The sequence below is a fragment of the Paralichthys olivaceus genome, chromosome 6, assembly GCF_024713975.1.
Source record: "Paralichthys olivaceus isolate ysfri-2021 chromosome 6, ASM2471397v2, whole genome shotgun sequence".
Classification (NCBI taxonomy): domain Eukaryota; kingdom Metazoa; phylum Chordata; class Actinopteri; order Pleuronectiformes; family Paralichthyidae; genus Paralichthys; species Paralichthys olivaceus.
The window spans coordinates 10,889,614-10,902,111 of NC_091098.1; the positions used below are offsets into that span (position 1 = coordinate 10,889,614).

The window sequence follows — 12,498 nt, forward strand, 5'->3', positions numbered from 1 at the left end:
TATATATATATATATATATATATATATATGTATATAATGAAAATGTCTTTTCTCCTGCAACCATAGTTAACAGTAGAAGTATACAATAAATATGTAAAAACAAAAGCAGCCAATGTATAACTTAATATCTGTATTGCAAAGACATACTGGTATATCTCTTTTATCATGAAAGGCCCTCTGCTTCATCTGTAAATGATGCATGCAGTTCAAAAAGAAAGTGCACTGTATGCTAAGAGGTGTGTGTATATCCAAATCTGTTGAACTCTGACAAAACCAGCTAGTTCTCTTACACCTAGTGTAACATACTGATCAAAGAAACTTAAGTCCAAGGTTATTTTTTTAAGATGATTGTAGGAACAAGGCCTCAGCACAGACTGAAACCTTCATGAGTTTAGGTTTCATAAACAATGAAGAACATTAGTGCTAAGCATACACTAGAGTGAGAGGAATAGACACTGAAGAACCACAGCCAGAGATGAGTGATAAACAAATCTGTGGGACAGAAACAGCAGCTCAACTGTGACAGTGATAAGGAGCGTTTCTGTGAACTGAAGTGAAAGGAAATGGCAGCAGAGGAGTTTTTCCCGTCTATCTCATTTGGTTAGTTGTGCTCAGCATTTCTCAAACCTTTGCTGAGTTGAGAAATGCAAAAACAGGATGAATGCGGTGTCTGATTGATCAACCACCCGTACCAAAATCTACCTTTTGTGTTAGAAAATATACAGTGTGGTAGTTCATAGAAAAGTCTCTAAACAATAGACCCATCACAGCAGACATTGACATGACACAGTAGAAAAAGTTAAAGTGTAAATAACAAAATGAATGATGGTTGAATTCCAATTAGCTTTTTTGAGTTTCTGGGTCCTGGTTGATGCGAGCTCACTCTCAAAACAGAGCCATAATAAATGCTTTATGTTTTTGTGTTGTTGTATGTTGGTCCTGTGATACACTGGTAACCTTTCCTGTGTGTAACCCACTGATTGGCTGCAGCCTCAACCCCCTGGGGGACCATCAAAAGGATAAGCAGTATAGAAAATAGATGGGTGGAGCTTGGAGAGCAGTATTTTTAGCTGTATGTTGGTAAAAGGATGGTTCACATGTGATGCAGTTTTTCCTTTTTAGGGAAATGTTAATGCAAAGCAGTGCATATTCAAATCAGGTGACTGAAGCCACCGTTTGAACTGTGAATAATGGTGATGAGGATGTAATGACCACTGACCGCCTGCAGGAGGGACAACTTGGTCCAGTAGCTTCATGCTGGTTCTCTTCCAGATCTTTTTGATCACAGCTCTGAGCTCCTCATTGGCTTGTTCCAGATTTCCTGGAAAATGGCAGAAAATGTGAGAAGTGTAACTGGGGCTCAAAAGCACATAATCAAATGTACAGTCGCTCTCTTTCACCAACACACACCATCACACAACACACACGACATCAGACACATGAAGTTACAATGAAGATTAAGAGCACTCCACAAATGCTGTTGCAACTGCAGTAGATGTCTACAGCCCCCTCTTGTGGCAAGATGTGGGCTGATCATATGCTCTGTGGTCAGATGGGCATATTCACATCCGACCACAAAAAGGTCAAGACGCAGGCACTGCTGAGAATGAAGAACTAGATCTTAGGTAAATAACGGACCGAACAACTACTACTCACAATAACTAATCGTTACTCTCTTTGTTTCTCCTGAATTACTTTGTCTATTTTTCTGATCTTACCAACTAGTGCAATCATTTTATCTTGTTTGTACTCTTTTCACATCTGTAACATTTTATATTTTGTACTATGCTCTTTAAATTACTTTTTACTTTTCCTATTGTTTGCCTTCGATTTACATTTTTAACTTGTAGTAAAGTTGTAACTGTGTTTTGAAAGGTGCTATATAAATATATATAATATAAAGTTTATAATAATAATATCAATAATAATAATAGTTGTTCAATCTTATTTCACACAGTACATTTTTTATTGCATCTACTGGCGACACACCACTTCATGCAGGTTCAGACTCACCCTCAGTCTTAATCTTGAGAGCAGTGCGGACCAGAGCAAACAGAGTAGCGTTAAACATGACAGTCCCGTCACTGTTCAGGGGCATGTTCATCGCCACCAGACGCTGCAATAGGATTCAAAGTACAGATCAATAAGGAGGCATCAAATGTGAAGTGAGTTCTGTGAAAGTTATTTATCTACATGTCTAAGACGTACAAATGCTTTAATGTACCCACCTTACAGGCCACCCTGTGTGGGCAGAGCTTGCCAAAGCCCAGAGGAGGCTGGATCCTCCTCAGCAGAGTCACCACGTCAAGATGCTTTATCCTGCCCCTGACAACAGCATGGAGTCAAATAAAAGTTGTTAGACCACAGTGAATAATTTGAATTTACCAGCAAACCGTATATACTGACGCAAATATTTCTGAAAAATATACAGGATAAATAACATGAGAAACGTTTTTTGTTTTTCCAAAAAATGGGCCCTGTGCACTCACTTGGCTTCAGGATCGTATTCAGACCAGATCCGTTTAAACTCATCCAGGTGATGCGGCCCCAGAATAGACCAATCACGGGTCAGATAGTCAAAGTTATCCATGATGACAGCTACAAATAAATTTATGATCTGAAACAAGAACATGCAACATAGTTTAGCTTTTTTACTACTGGCACAGTGAAGCCGGAGAAACATGTTAGGATTACCAGAAAAGCACAGAGCATGTAGAAGCTGATGAAGTAGATAATGGCAAAACCACTGCCACAAGTTCTCTCCTCTCCTGGGTTGTAGTCGGACTCTGAGTCACACAGCTTCCCAGGCAGACAGGCCAGCATGATCTCCTGCCAGGCCTCACCTGTAGCACACCTGACATACAACAATATTTACTATAAGAATGTATGATCACATATAATTTCTTGTAACCAACGATTTGACCTTCGCAAACACAAATACCTGAAGAGCATCAGGACAGCTTGAGGAAAAGTTTGAAAGTTGTTGTTGCGGTTGATTTGTGTTCCATCCACCATGGCTATTTTACCAAACACCTGATGGCAGACAGAGAAATGTTGTCCACAGAATCAGTCAGCATGCTCTCAAATGACCCTGCAGTGAATCTGGTCTGGTTTTACTGTAATTTTGAAAAACTGATTACATTTTACCTGCATTCCTATTACAGCATATATGAAGAACAACATGGCGATCAGGAGTGCAACATAGGGAAGAGCCTGGGTGGAAAAAAAAGAACGTTTCAGTATCTAAATCGAGTGATGCACATTATCAATTACAGCACAAGATCCACTGATAACTAATTGTCTGGTTAAATCTACAGTGGACCCCAAACAATACCGATTTTTAGGGGTTGATGTCAAAACGATGTTTGGGAGTAAAACAAATAAATCTTATATAATTTTGGCAAGGATTCTTAAGACGTAGAGATTAGATTATTCAATTTAAGTTTGATATTTTTACAGTTTTAAACTTTATCACAAATAACTTTAAGTAAATTAAAAAATACATACATTTTAGCACTTTTATTTCAAATGCTCATTACAACAGGCTCATTTTGATGTATGTACGTAGGCCAGAATGAATTAGCTGTCTTTGTCATCTGCTGAGTTCACCCTATTTATCACATGGGTTCTATTTGGTTATCAAAGACAATTCAATTCTGTTCAATTCTGTTCAATTCTGTTCAATTCTATTCTATTCTACATATATTCTTCTTTAAATTCACCAATCTCATGCTGAATTATCACTGCAGATACAAGAAGGATGTTTCCTGGCTGTTTATCTTACGATCTCACCTGGAAAGACTTGATGAAGGTCCACAGCAGAGTCCTGATGCCCTCCCCCCTGCTCAGCAGTTTCACCAATCGCATCACCCTGAACAGGCGGAAGAAGGTGATGGAGATGCGAGCGCTGTCTTCTGTGTTCTGAGGTGGAGGAGGTGAAATGTGATTACAAGAACGCAGAAGGAGAAAACATCCTGTACCACTCAATGATTCATGCAGTCAGTCATACATGCATTCTTCCAACCATCGTGTGTGACAAATATCAGCTCACAAGCATTGTATTAATATGATGAAATATTCCAGATTGTGATCTTTTTCCATCTGTGCAATGACAAAAATCAACATGCATGCATAGTTGACTGTGTCTTGAATAGCATGCCATTAACAGACCTGGACTTACACATACAGTACAGTTAACTCTGAACAGCTGATTAAAAACAAGCAACATACAGAATTAACGAAAAACCAAAAGACAAACTGTAACTTATTTTTTCACCTGATACAAACACTGAGATGAATCTTTTCCTGTTTCGTTTTTACAATACAAACACACAAGACCTTTAACGAGAAATGTAAACTCGAAGCAGTGCAATGTCCACACAATGCTGGTCACCTGACGGCAAACACTCAGAGAAGCTATGCTGAAATGACCAAATAACCAAACAGTGTTACTGTTCACCCGTAGTCATGCCATGCACCCAGACAGGACAACACGTCAGCTGCATGAAAGTGGAGCCAAAATGCAACAAACCAGGTGGAGTTGAAAAAACAAGACTTGATCAAACACAGAGAGTTCAGTCACAAACCCTCACGTTTTATTGAATAAGTGAAATTAGAGGTTCTGGAAGAAAGTATCTCAATGTTTTCTTCCCTAAGTGACTGACAGAGAGTGACAACAGAAAGATCTCGGCGCTTTCAGTTTTCCATTAACACAAAAGGAAAGGGTGAGGGTCTTTAATAGAGAAGGAGGGGGGGGGTTCTTCTTACCCCTGGCTCCACTATCACCTTGACGACAGGAATGGCTGCCGACTTGAAATCAAAAGCCTAAGGTTAATCCAAGTTACACAAACCAGCTGTGCAGCAACAAAACGTTCACGGGTCAGAGCTGCTGCAAATATGATCTCATATTAACGTAACCTTTGATTTATTTAACATGTAATCAAATGAAAGACACTTCACTTACACACAGCACCATTTAGAACTCATCCCACAGACAAGAACATCATCAAAGTAAAGCATAAAGCCCATCGAAGCTTTACCACATCATCTCAGCACTAACAGACATGAGAGGCAAGTGTTGGATAGTGAAATGATACTGAACAACAATAAGGAGAAAACACTGATACACCAGATCCTATTGTTTTTTTTTTATCATTACAATTGTCTTCATACAATTTGCTTGATACTCAACTGTTTTAACTCCACTATTTATTTTAAATTATGCAATAATTCAGTATCTAATCTGATGGTTAACAGTGGCACAATGTAAGGCAACCATTCTTTTAGTTCCGTTTAGGGAGGTGACGTTTTCATTTGTTGGTTTTTTGGTTGGTTTATTTATTTGTCAGCAAAATTACCCAAAATGACTGGACGGGTTACCATGAAACTTGGGTGAAGGGTGTGCTCTGCGTCACGGAGAGTTAATCACAGAGATCCCCAGGGTTCTGTGCATGGCCTAATTCTAATACATTATATTTGCTATTTATGCATGTTTATGGGACTGATTTCTCTGAGTGTGCACAATTTTGTACAGCTTTTTTTATTTTAAGGGGACTGTTGGGCCTTGGCTGAGATGCACTCTTCTGAGTTTTATAGCAAAGCTGAAATCCCTTTCTGTTGCTGTCTGACAATTAAATTTGAAAAGTAAGTTAAGCTGTTTGCTGTGATGCTTTTTCAATCTTATTAGCGAGGAGGTCGGATGTCATCTCTCTTTGCAAATAAACATCATTTAAACAATTGTATTCTCTTTAACAGTGGGTAAATGATGTGATATCTTCCAATCTAGTGGAGGAAAACTATATCTACAGGAAATGACAAGGACATTAAGATTTATAATCAATTTCAAATAATGAATAAACTGGTATTTTTTTAGTTGCAAATCCACACAGCACATGTTGATGGGGTACTGGCATACTCTCAGGGGATATTTACCCTGTAGCTGTAACTCAAGTGTCACATTCATTTTGTACATTAGAATGTTTCCAAACATCTGATCATAAAGAGTGAGTTTGCCGTAAATCATTCATTTAAAACAAGTGTTCTAAACAGGAAAAACAAACACCTTCACACAGATCCTTTAACAAGCATGGAGTCAAACCAGGACAGAGTGGCCTTTCAGTAGCATCACAGCAGATTCAAAGAGATAACAAGCGAAACAATCTGGCACAAAATGATGACGCCCAAGATTAGAGACAAGACAAATCAACAGAGCTGCATTCAAAAACAACAGCTCTCAATAACATTATAGATTGTTTTAGATAACTGTTGACATTTTATCCTTAGCATGTCACAACATCCCAACACATGTGAATGTTTCTAATCACATTTCCCCCCCTTTCATATTCAGTTAAATAATTGTTTAATACTGCGTCTACAGAAGAGTAATAGGGTCAGGCATGAGGCGTCTTTTTGCATTTCGAGAATAATGTTGAAATGTAAAACAATTAACTCTGTTCCTCCGGTCCATCAAATCCAGTTGTGTGAGCAGAAGGTGTATAGCTTGTTTATGTGATCAGGATTTGGCACAGTCTCTTCAAATTCATAACACTGATGAACCAACTGTGATTGTCAGGTCAAACAGAGAGAATCTTCTTACTAAAACAGGCTCAGAAGTACAATTTCATATGTCAATCTACACAAGGTATTTTGTAGTGGCAGTCATATGTGGTAACATTAGAAGTTTGATATATTAAAATATTAAAAGTTGGACTTTAATTTATTCTCAATATTATTTCAAATAGAAAAAAGCTCCTCTGATTTAGTTTGACTTTGTTCTCAACAGTTCTTCTTAATTCTTAAAATTCAAAATGAGAAAAACCTTCCTCTTCTTATTTTTTGTTCATAAACGTACAATGTGTAACTTTGGCAGATGGGTCTTTCAGTGTGGGATCATGGGAGTTGTTCACTTCACCACCATTGCTGATCAAAATCTACCTGACACAACTCAGGAGCAAGTCATGTACATGCGTGAGGTAACTAACTGCCTACTAAGGTTTTTTTCCATCATCATACATCGTTTGCACCGGACGTTATACCAAAGATGGGTAAAACCATGGGAGAGGTGCATACGATACAATTAAATGGACCAGTAACAGAGGACCTGCAAGCTTGAATAAAATTGGGTATTTCTCTTGGTTTGAATGTTGTTGAAAACATTTTGGATAATGTAAGTACACAAGTTAACAAAATATATAACATAAGTTTATCTTTATGTGTGTCATGCCTCCCATAATACAAAATACCACATTAATGCCAAATGTGAAGACCCTTAATTTAGCTGTGAAAATATTGTGATTTTGAAAACAGCTCTGATGCTAGAGCAAGGCCCCCTCTGCTGGGACGGTCACAGTAAGACTGGCGCGTATGTGTGATAAATGACTACTTACATTGATCTCAGTGATGGCAATGTCAACCACGCTACCCACAACAATTAAGGCATCAAACGTGTTCCATGCATCAGCAAAATAGTTCTGCGAGAACAAGCAACAAAGACACACAGAAAAAAAGAAAGAGAAAGACAACAGAGCAAGAAAGAGAAGGAAGAGGAGGTAAAACAAAATAAGGAAAAGAATTATGACAGATAGAAAGATGACAACATCAAGAGGTTTTGATATAACAGAGTGAGATTGAAAGTCGAATTATTCGTGCCACTGAGTCTGTGAGAGTATAACATTTTTAACTTGTTCTTTATTTATTCCATATTATAAATGAACTGTCTGTATAGCAAATTTCTCTCATTGATAGAGTGGCAGGTTGTAAGAAATGACCACCACAGACTTTAAAGTAAAAACTTCAGCAAGATTAAATCAGTATGAACGAGTGAATTAATGTGATGAAGCCATATCGTAGTTGTAGTGGATGGACATAGTTCCAGCCCATTTGCGTGTATTTAGTCTGTGGTGCTCATCAACTATCAGTCAGATTCAGCAGAATTCAAAAGTAGAAACTTGATCAAGCCGACTTAAAAAGATAAATTAAAATTAGGACAGGGAGTAAGGGAAGGAGGAAAGGTGTGAAGGAAAGAAAACAGTGGCAGCAGCAACGGAAGAGCACGAAGGGTTTTACATTATGGCGACTTTCTACCTGGCTGAGTATGATGTCGACTACACTGCCAATCACCACCAGGGCATCGAAGACATTCCAGGGGTCCCCGACATAGCCCTGAATACAGCAGCATGCACAGCCAGCAGGAGAGGAGGGGTTGAGAGGTTGCGGTGACGGGAGAGGTGAAGGGTGAGGAGAAAATGGTAGAGGAGTCACAGCCAGTGTGGTAAAGAGCCCACGAGTGAGCAGCGTCAAGGAGAGCCAGAGGGGAGGGAAATGGGACAGGAAGAGTGGATGAGGCCTGGGTTTAAGGGGAAAGGGGGACTCCTTAAAAATAAAAATTCAAACAGGAACTTTTTTAGGGGTAGAATTTTAAGGGAGATCTAAAGGAGAAAAGTCTGAACAGGAGGATTTAAGGAACAATACATATGTTTGTATGGAGGTACAGGAGAGGAAGGGGGGGGGCTTACTCTGGGTTTGAAGGCGATGAGCTTGAGGATCATCTCCACTGTGAAAACCCCAGTGAAGACCATGTTGAGGACGTCCATGGCGTAATTAAAAAGATGAGACTGACCATGATGCTAGAAAGAGGCAGGCTGATCAGAGACTGTAGACGAGCTGTATCTGTGTACACTGGTCTCTGTCATTTATTTAAACTGACATAAATCTTTCTGATAAAAGAGAGTTCATTAAAATCATAACTGCAAATGAAATGTATTCAGATTATAAGTCATGAATATTATATAATTCTAATTGCATGTAGAATTGAGGGAATTATAAAATAAATCAATCCTTTACATCAATAGACATGAATTAATCAATTGACTACATCAGCTAGTTTATGTTCATTGTCCAAAAGGACCAAAGAGAGAAAACACTTACCTGTATAGCCAGACACAAGGTGTTGAGGATGATCAGGACAAACATGACGTATTCAAACCCAGTGGAGTTGACCACATACCAGAACTTGTACTGGTAGGGGTTTTTGGGGATGTAGCGTCGCAGAGGGCGAGCCTTAAGAGCGTATTCCACACACTGACGCTGCGGTGGTTATGAGAGCAGGTGTAAAGAGACAGAGACAAGGACATTTAGTGACAAAGGATTATCAAACATAGTTTCTTTGTGTGTTGTGATAAAGATTCTGATTGTATACTCACAACACACACACAGACACACACACACGCACTGTACCTGGTTCTTGTCCAGCTCGCAGTTCTTGTACTCCTTCTCCCCCTGCTCCTGGAAGGTGACGATAACGAAACCAACAAAGATGTTCATCATGAAGAAGGCAATGATGATGATGTAGATGATGAAGAAGATGGAGATCTCGATGCGGTAGTTGTAGATGGGACCCATGTTCTCTTTGTTGGAGTCGATGGCCTTGTACAACAGTCTGCAGGGACGCACAACAAAGAGAGTCAGCCAAGATGATGGACAGTTACTAATTATATTAACTCTGCTAATTGACTTGGTTTAAAAGTAATTAATACTCCAGGATGCTGGAGGTAGGGGTTCTGAGTAACAGTAACCCCTACTGGCAAGAGTCTGTAAAAAAGTCTGTGTGTTAAGCTAAGCTAATCAGCTACAGCGTCATATTTAATGAAAAGACACAAGATTAGATAAGATAAGACAGTGAAAAGTCAAGAGTTGTATAATATTGAATATATTTTTGTGTTGACTATCTGATGCTCAAATGTATATGACATAGATTACGTGAGGGGTGATCTGACAGGATCATGTAATTTAGTTAGTAACAGTGGGTTAGATATGTCTCAGAATAAATCCTCTGATTAATGAAACTGCCCTAAAGCCAGGTTTGCTGACTGTTGTTGTGTAAAAAGTTCTTAAACTGGAATCAAATATTGTTGGGAAATTCATTTCAATACAAAATTCATGAATGTTACACTGCATTTAATATGACAGCATTCTGGCAACAACCCCAACTCTAACTCTGACTTCCATGAAAATTCAGTTTTTTACATTCAACATGCCTGTTTAAGTTTCTAGCAATAGAACATTTTCATTCAGACAGAGATAAAAGTGAAGAATTATCAAACAATAAATAAATCCAGAGTCTCGCTGTTATTCTCTTATAATGAGAGTCAAATCAGAGTTGTACCTCAGACACAGAGCGGTACTTACGTGGGCCATCCTTCAAATGTGGACACGGTGAAGAGAGCCATCATGGCCATGAGGACATTGTCAAAGTTGAAGTCACTGTTGTGCCAGATCCTCTCCTTCACCATGGGCATTGCCGTGTCCCCATTGTTGAAGAGAATATATGTACCCCTGAGATTTGAAGACGAAACTTTAAACACACAGAGACACTCAGGAAAATACACAGAGGTGGAAATACTGAAGAGTTAAACAAACTCACTTGCACTCCTCCGGGCTGGACTTTGCGTCATCTGTGCATCGATAAAATTTCCCCTTTATTAAAATCACAACAGAGAAAGTCAGAGGCTTATTTCTAACTTTTATTCAACTTCTATACAACTATTGGATGTTTTACAGAAGAACCAGTTGATTTGCACATCCATAAGAGACAGCAGTTAAACATCAGGTGTGGCCCAATTACCCTCTATCACATTTTCCCTCAACACATTTCTACAATGTACCTTAAAGAGCTGGACACCGATACAGGCGAACATAAACTGCAGCAGGGTGGTGACGATCATGATATTGCCGATGGTCCTGATCGCCACAAACACACACTGGACCACATGCTGAATGAGACACACAATAATCCTCAATTAATAGGAATACATGCTAATGAGTAGCAACCATAGAGATAAACACTGCACCATGTTGTATTATTTTCTTTCTGACCTTGAGTCCCTTGGCTCTGTTGATGGCCCTGAGGGGACGGAGGACTCTGAGAACACGGAGGATCTTCACTACGGAGATAGCAGAGGACCTATGGAAGACACAAACACACCAGAGGATTTAGCAGAATTTTCTAATTTCAAACTTTTGCAACTGTACTTTGAAAAGTGCAGTAAACTAAAAGTACATCCCTTGACAGCTCATCTCTTTTCACCAAGAACAGATTTTAGTTTAAGCTAAAACACTAACAGTGTTTGTTGGACAGTTTGTGGGATTTTCCATTTGAGTGAATAAAAAGATTTTGCACTTCTCCTGTATTTTTCCATGTCATACTTGTTTCATACTGAAACACAGCAGCAACAGTAACATGTGATTCAGACTCATCACAGCACAAAAGACTCCTGCTTTTCTGTCCTCACAGTGACAACGAGACATGATAACATCCAGCACATACAGTAAGTACTTGGAAAACTACAAATTATCTCCATGTTACTTAGAGAGCTTCAGATATGCTGGTTGGTAACTTTAAAAAGAGACATCCTTATAGTTTATTCTGGTTTACAGTCTCTGTGTTAAGCTAAGCTAATCAGCTACAGCGTCATATTTAATGAAAAGACACATTATATTAGATAAGATAAGACAGTGAAAAGTCAAGTCAAGTCAATAACCTGTTACTGATGAGTAACTGAATGATACGTACTGAATCCCGAATGATACCAGAGACACACCAACGACCAGCAGGTCTAAAAGGTTGAAGTAGTTTCTACAGAAAGCCCCTTTATGAAGGAACGCTCCGAATGCCGTCATCTGGACACATGGACAGAGGTTAGACTAACTTCAGGACTGAAGAGGACACATCTGCCATTCAATACATTCACATAGGGACAGTAAGGCTGAAATGGGATTATGACTGTAATAATGATTTTAATGATCTCTTGCCAAAACTAACTTTCAAAAGAATATTTTCTGTGAACCAAAATTTTAATTGTAAAATGTTCCTCTTAAGTTCAAATAATTGTTTTCAATTTAAAAGACTCAATGACAACAGTTTACACTATGATCTGAGCTGTTATCTCATTCTGAAATCAAACTATATTGATTATGTAGCAGTATTTCAGTAACTAAATAAACATTATCATTAACTATCATGTCGATATTGTTGTTTGGTTTAAATTAAAAAAATTCAAATGACTGGATTCACACTAACAAATGTTACAATTTGAAAGATATTGTGGCCCCACACACACACACACACACACACACACACACACACACACACACACAAATAAACCGATTACAAACAATTCAGAATGTTCAGACAAGGCAGGTCAAAAGCCACTAAACTAATTTCTGATGCAGATTAAGCCAGAAACAGCACTGAATAGGGGCCGGTAATCTTCTTCTGATAGAATTTCTTTTTTTTTTTTTTTCTTAAACCATAATACATGAGATTTACCTGTTGCAGGCATGCAGACAGCAAAGGGGTAAAAGCAAGAGGACTGAATTCTAACAGGAAATATTATGTTGTTTGTGGATTTCTTCAGGCTTATTCTTTAAAAGTGCATTAACCCCAAAAAACAGGTAAATATAAGGATGGGGGAACATCTGTGTGTAGAGTGTACGATCAGG

The 12,498-nt window shown here is 38.6% G+C and overlaps 1 protein-coding gene across 27 annotated transcripts in view; it reads right to left on the reverse strand.

Moving 5' to 3' along the window:
* The window catches only part of cacna1db (calcium channel, voltage-dependent, L type, alpha 1D subunit, b), a 69,409-nt gene that overhangs the window by 12,551 nt on the left and 44,360 nt on the right, over positions 1-12,498 (reverse strand). For 12 of the 27 annotated variants that reach the window (XM_069527187.1, XM_069527188.1, XM_069527184.1 and 9 more), the window contains 19 exons: positions 11,570-11,676; positions 10,873-10,960; positions 10,662-10,769; positions 10,421-10,473; positions 10,186-10,332; positions 9,235-9,436; positions 8,926-9,084; positions 8,514-8,624; positions 8,083-8,160; positions 7,386-7,469; positions 4,768-4,809; positions 3,793-3,921; positions 3,148-3,213; positions 2,942-3,033; positions 2,695-2,854; positions 2,490-2,617; positions 2,229-2,325; positions 2,014-2,116; positions 1,220-1,321 (listed from right to left, as the gene is read on the reverse strand). In XM_069527187.1, coding sequence (XP_069383288.1) covers positions 1,220-1,321; positions 2,014-2,116; positions 2,229-2,325; positions 2,490-2,617; positions 2,695-2,854; positions 2,942-3,033; positions 3,148-3,213; positions 3,793-3,921; positions 4,768-4,809; positions 7,386-7,469; positions 8,083-8,160; positions 8,514-8,624; positions 8,926-9,084; positions 9,235-9,436; positions 10,186-10,332; positions 10,421-10,473; positions 10,662-10,769; positions 10,873-10,960; positions 11,570-11,676 — 2,056 coding nt within the window. The remainder of the gene's footprint in view (positions 1-1,219; positions 1,322-2,013; positions 2,117-2,228; positions 2,326-2,489; positions 2,618-2,694; positions 2,855-2,941; positions 3,034-3,147; positions 3,214-3,792; positions 3,922-4,767; positions 4,810-7,385; positions 7,470-8,082; positions 8,161-8,513; positions 8,625-8,925; positions 9,085-9,234; positions 9,437-10,185; positions 10,333-10,420; positions 10,474-10,661; positions 10,770-10,872; positions 10,961-11,569; positions 11,677-12,498) is intronic. The other 15 variants (XM_069527196.1, XM_069527206.1, XM_069527210.1 and 12 more) reach the window with 5 other exon arrangements.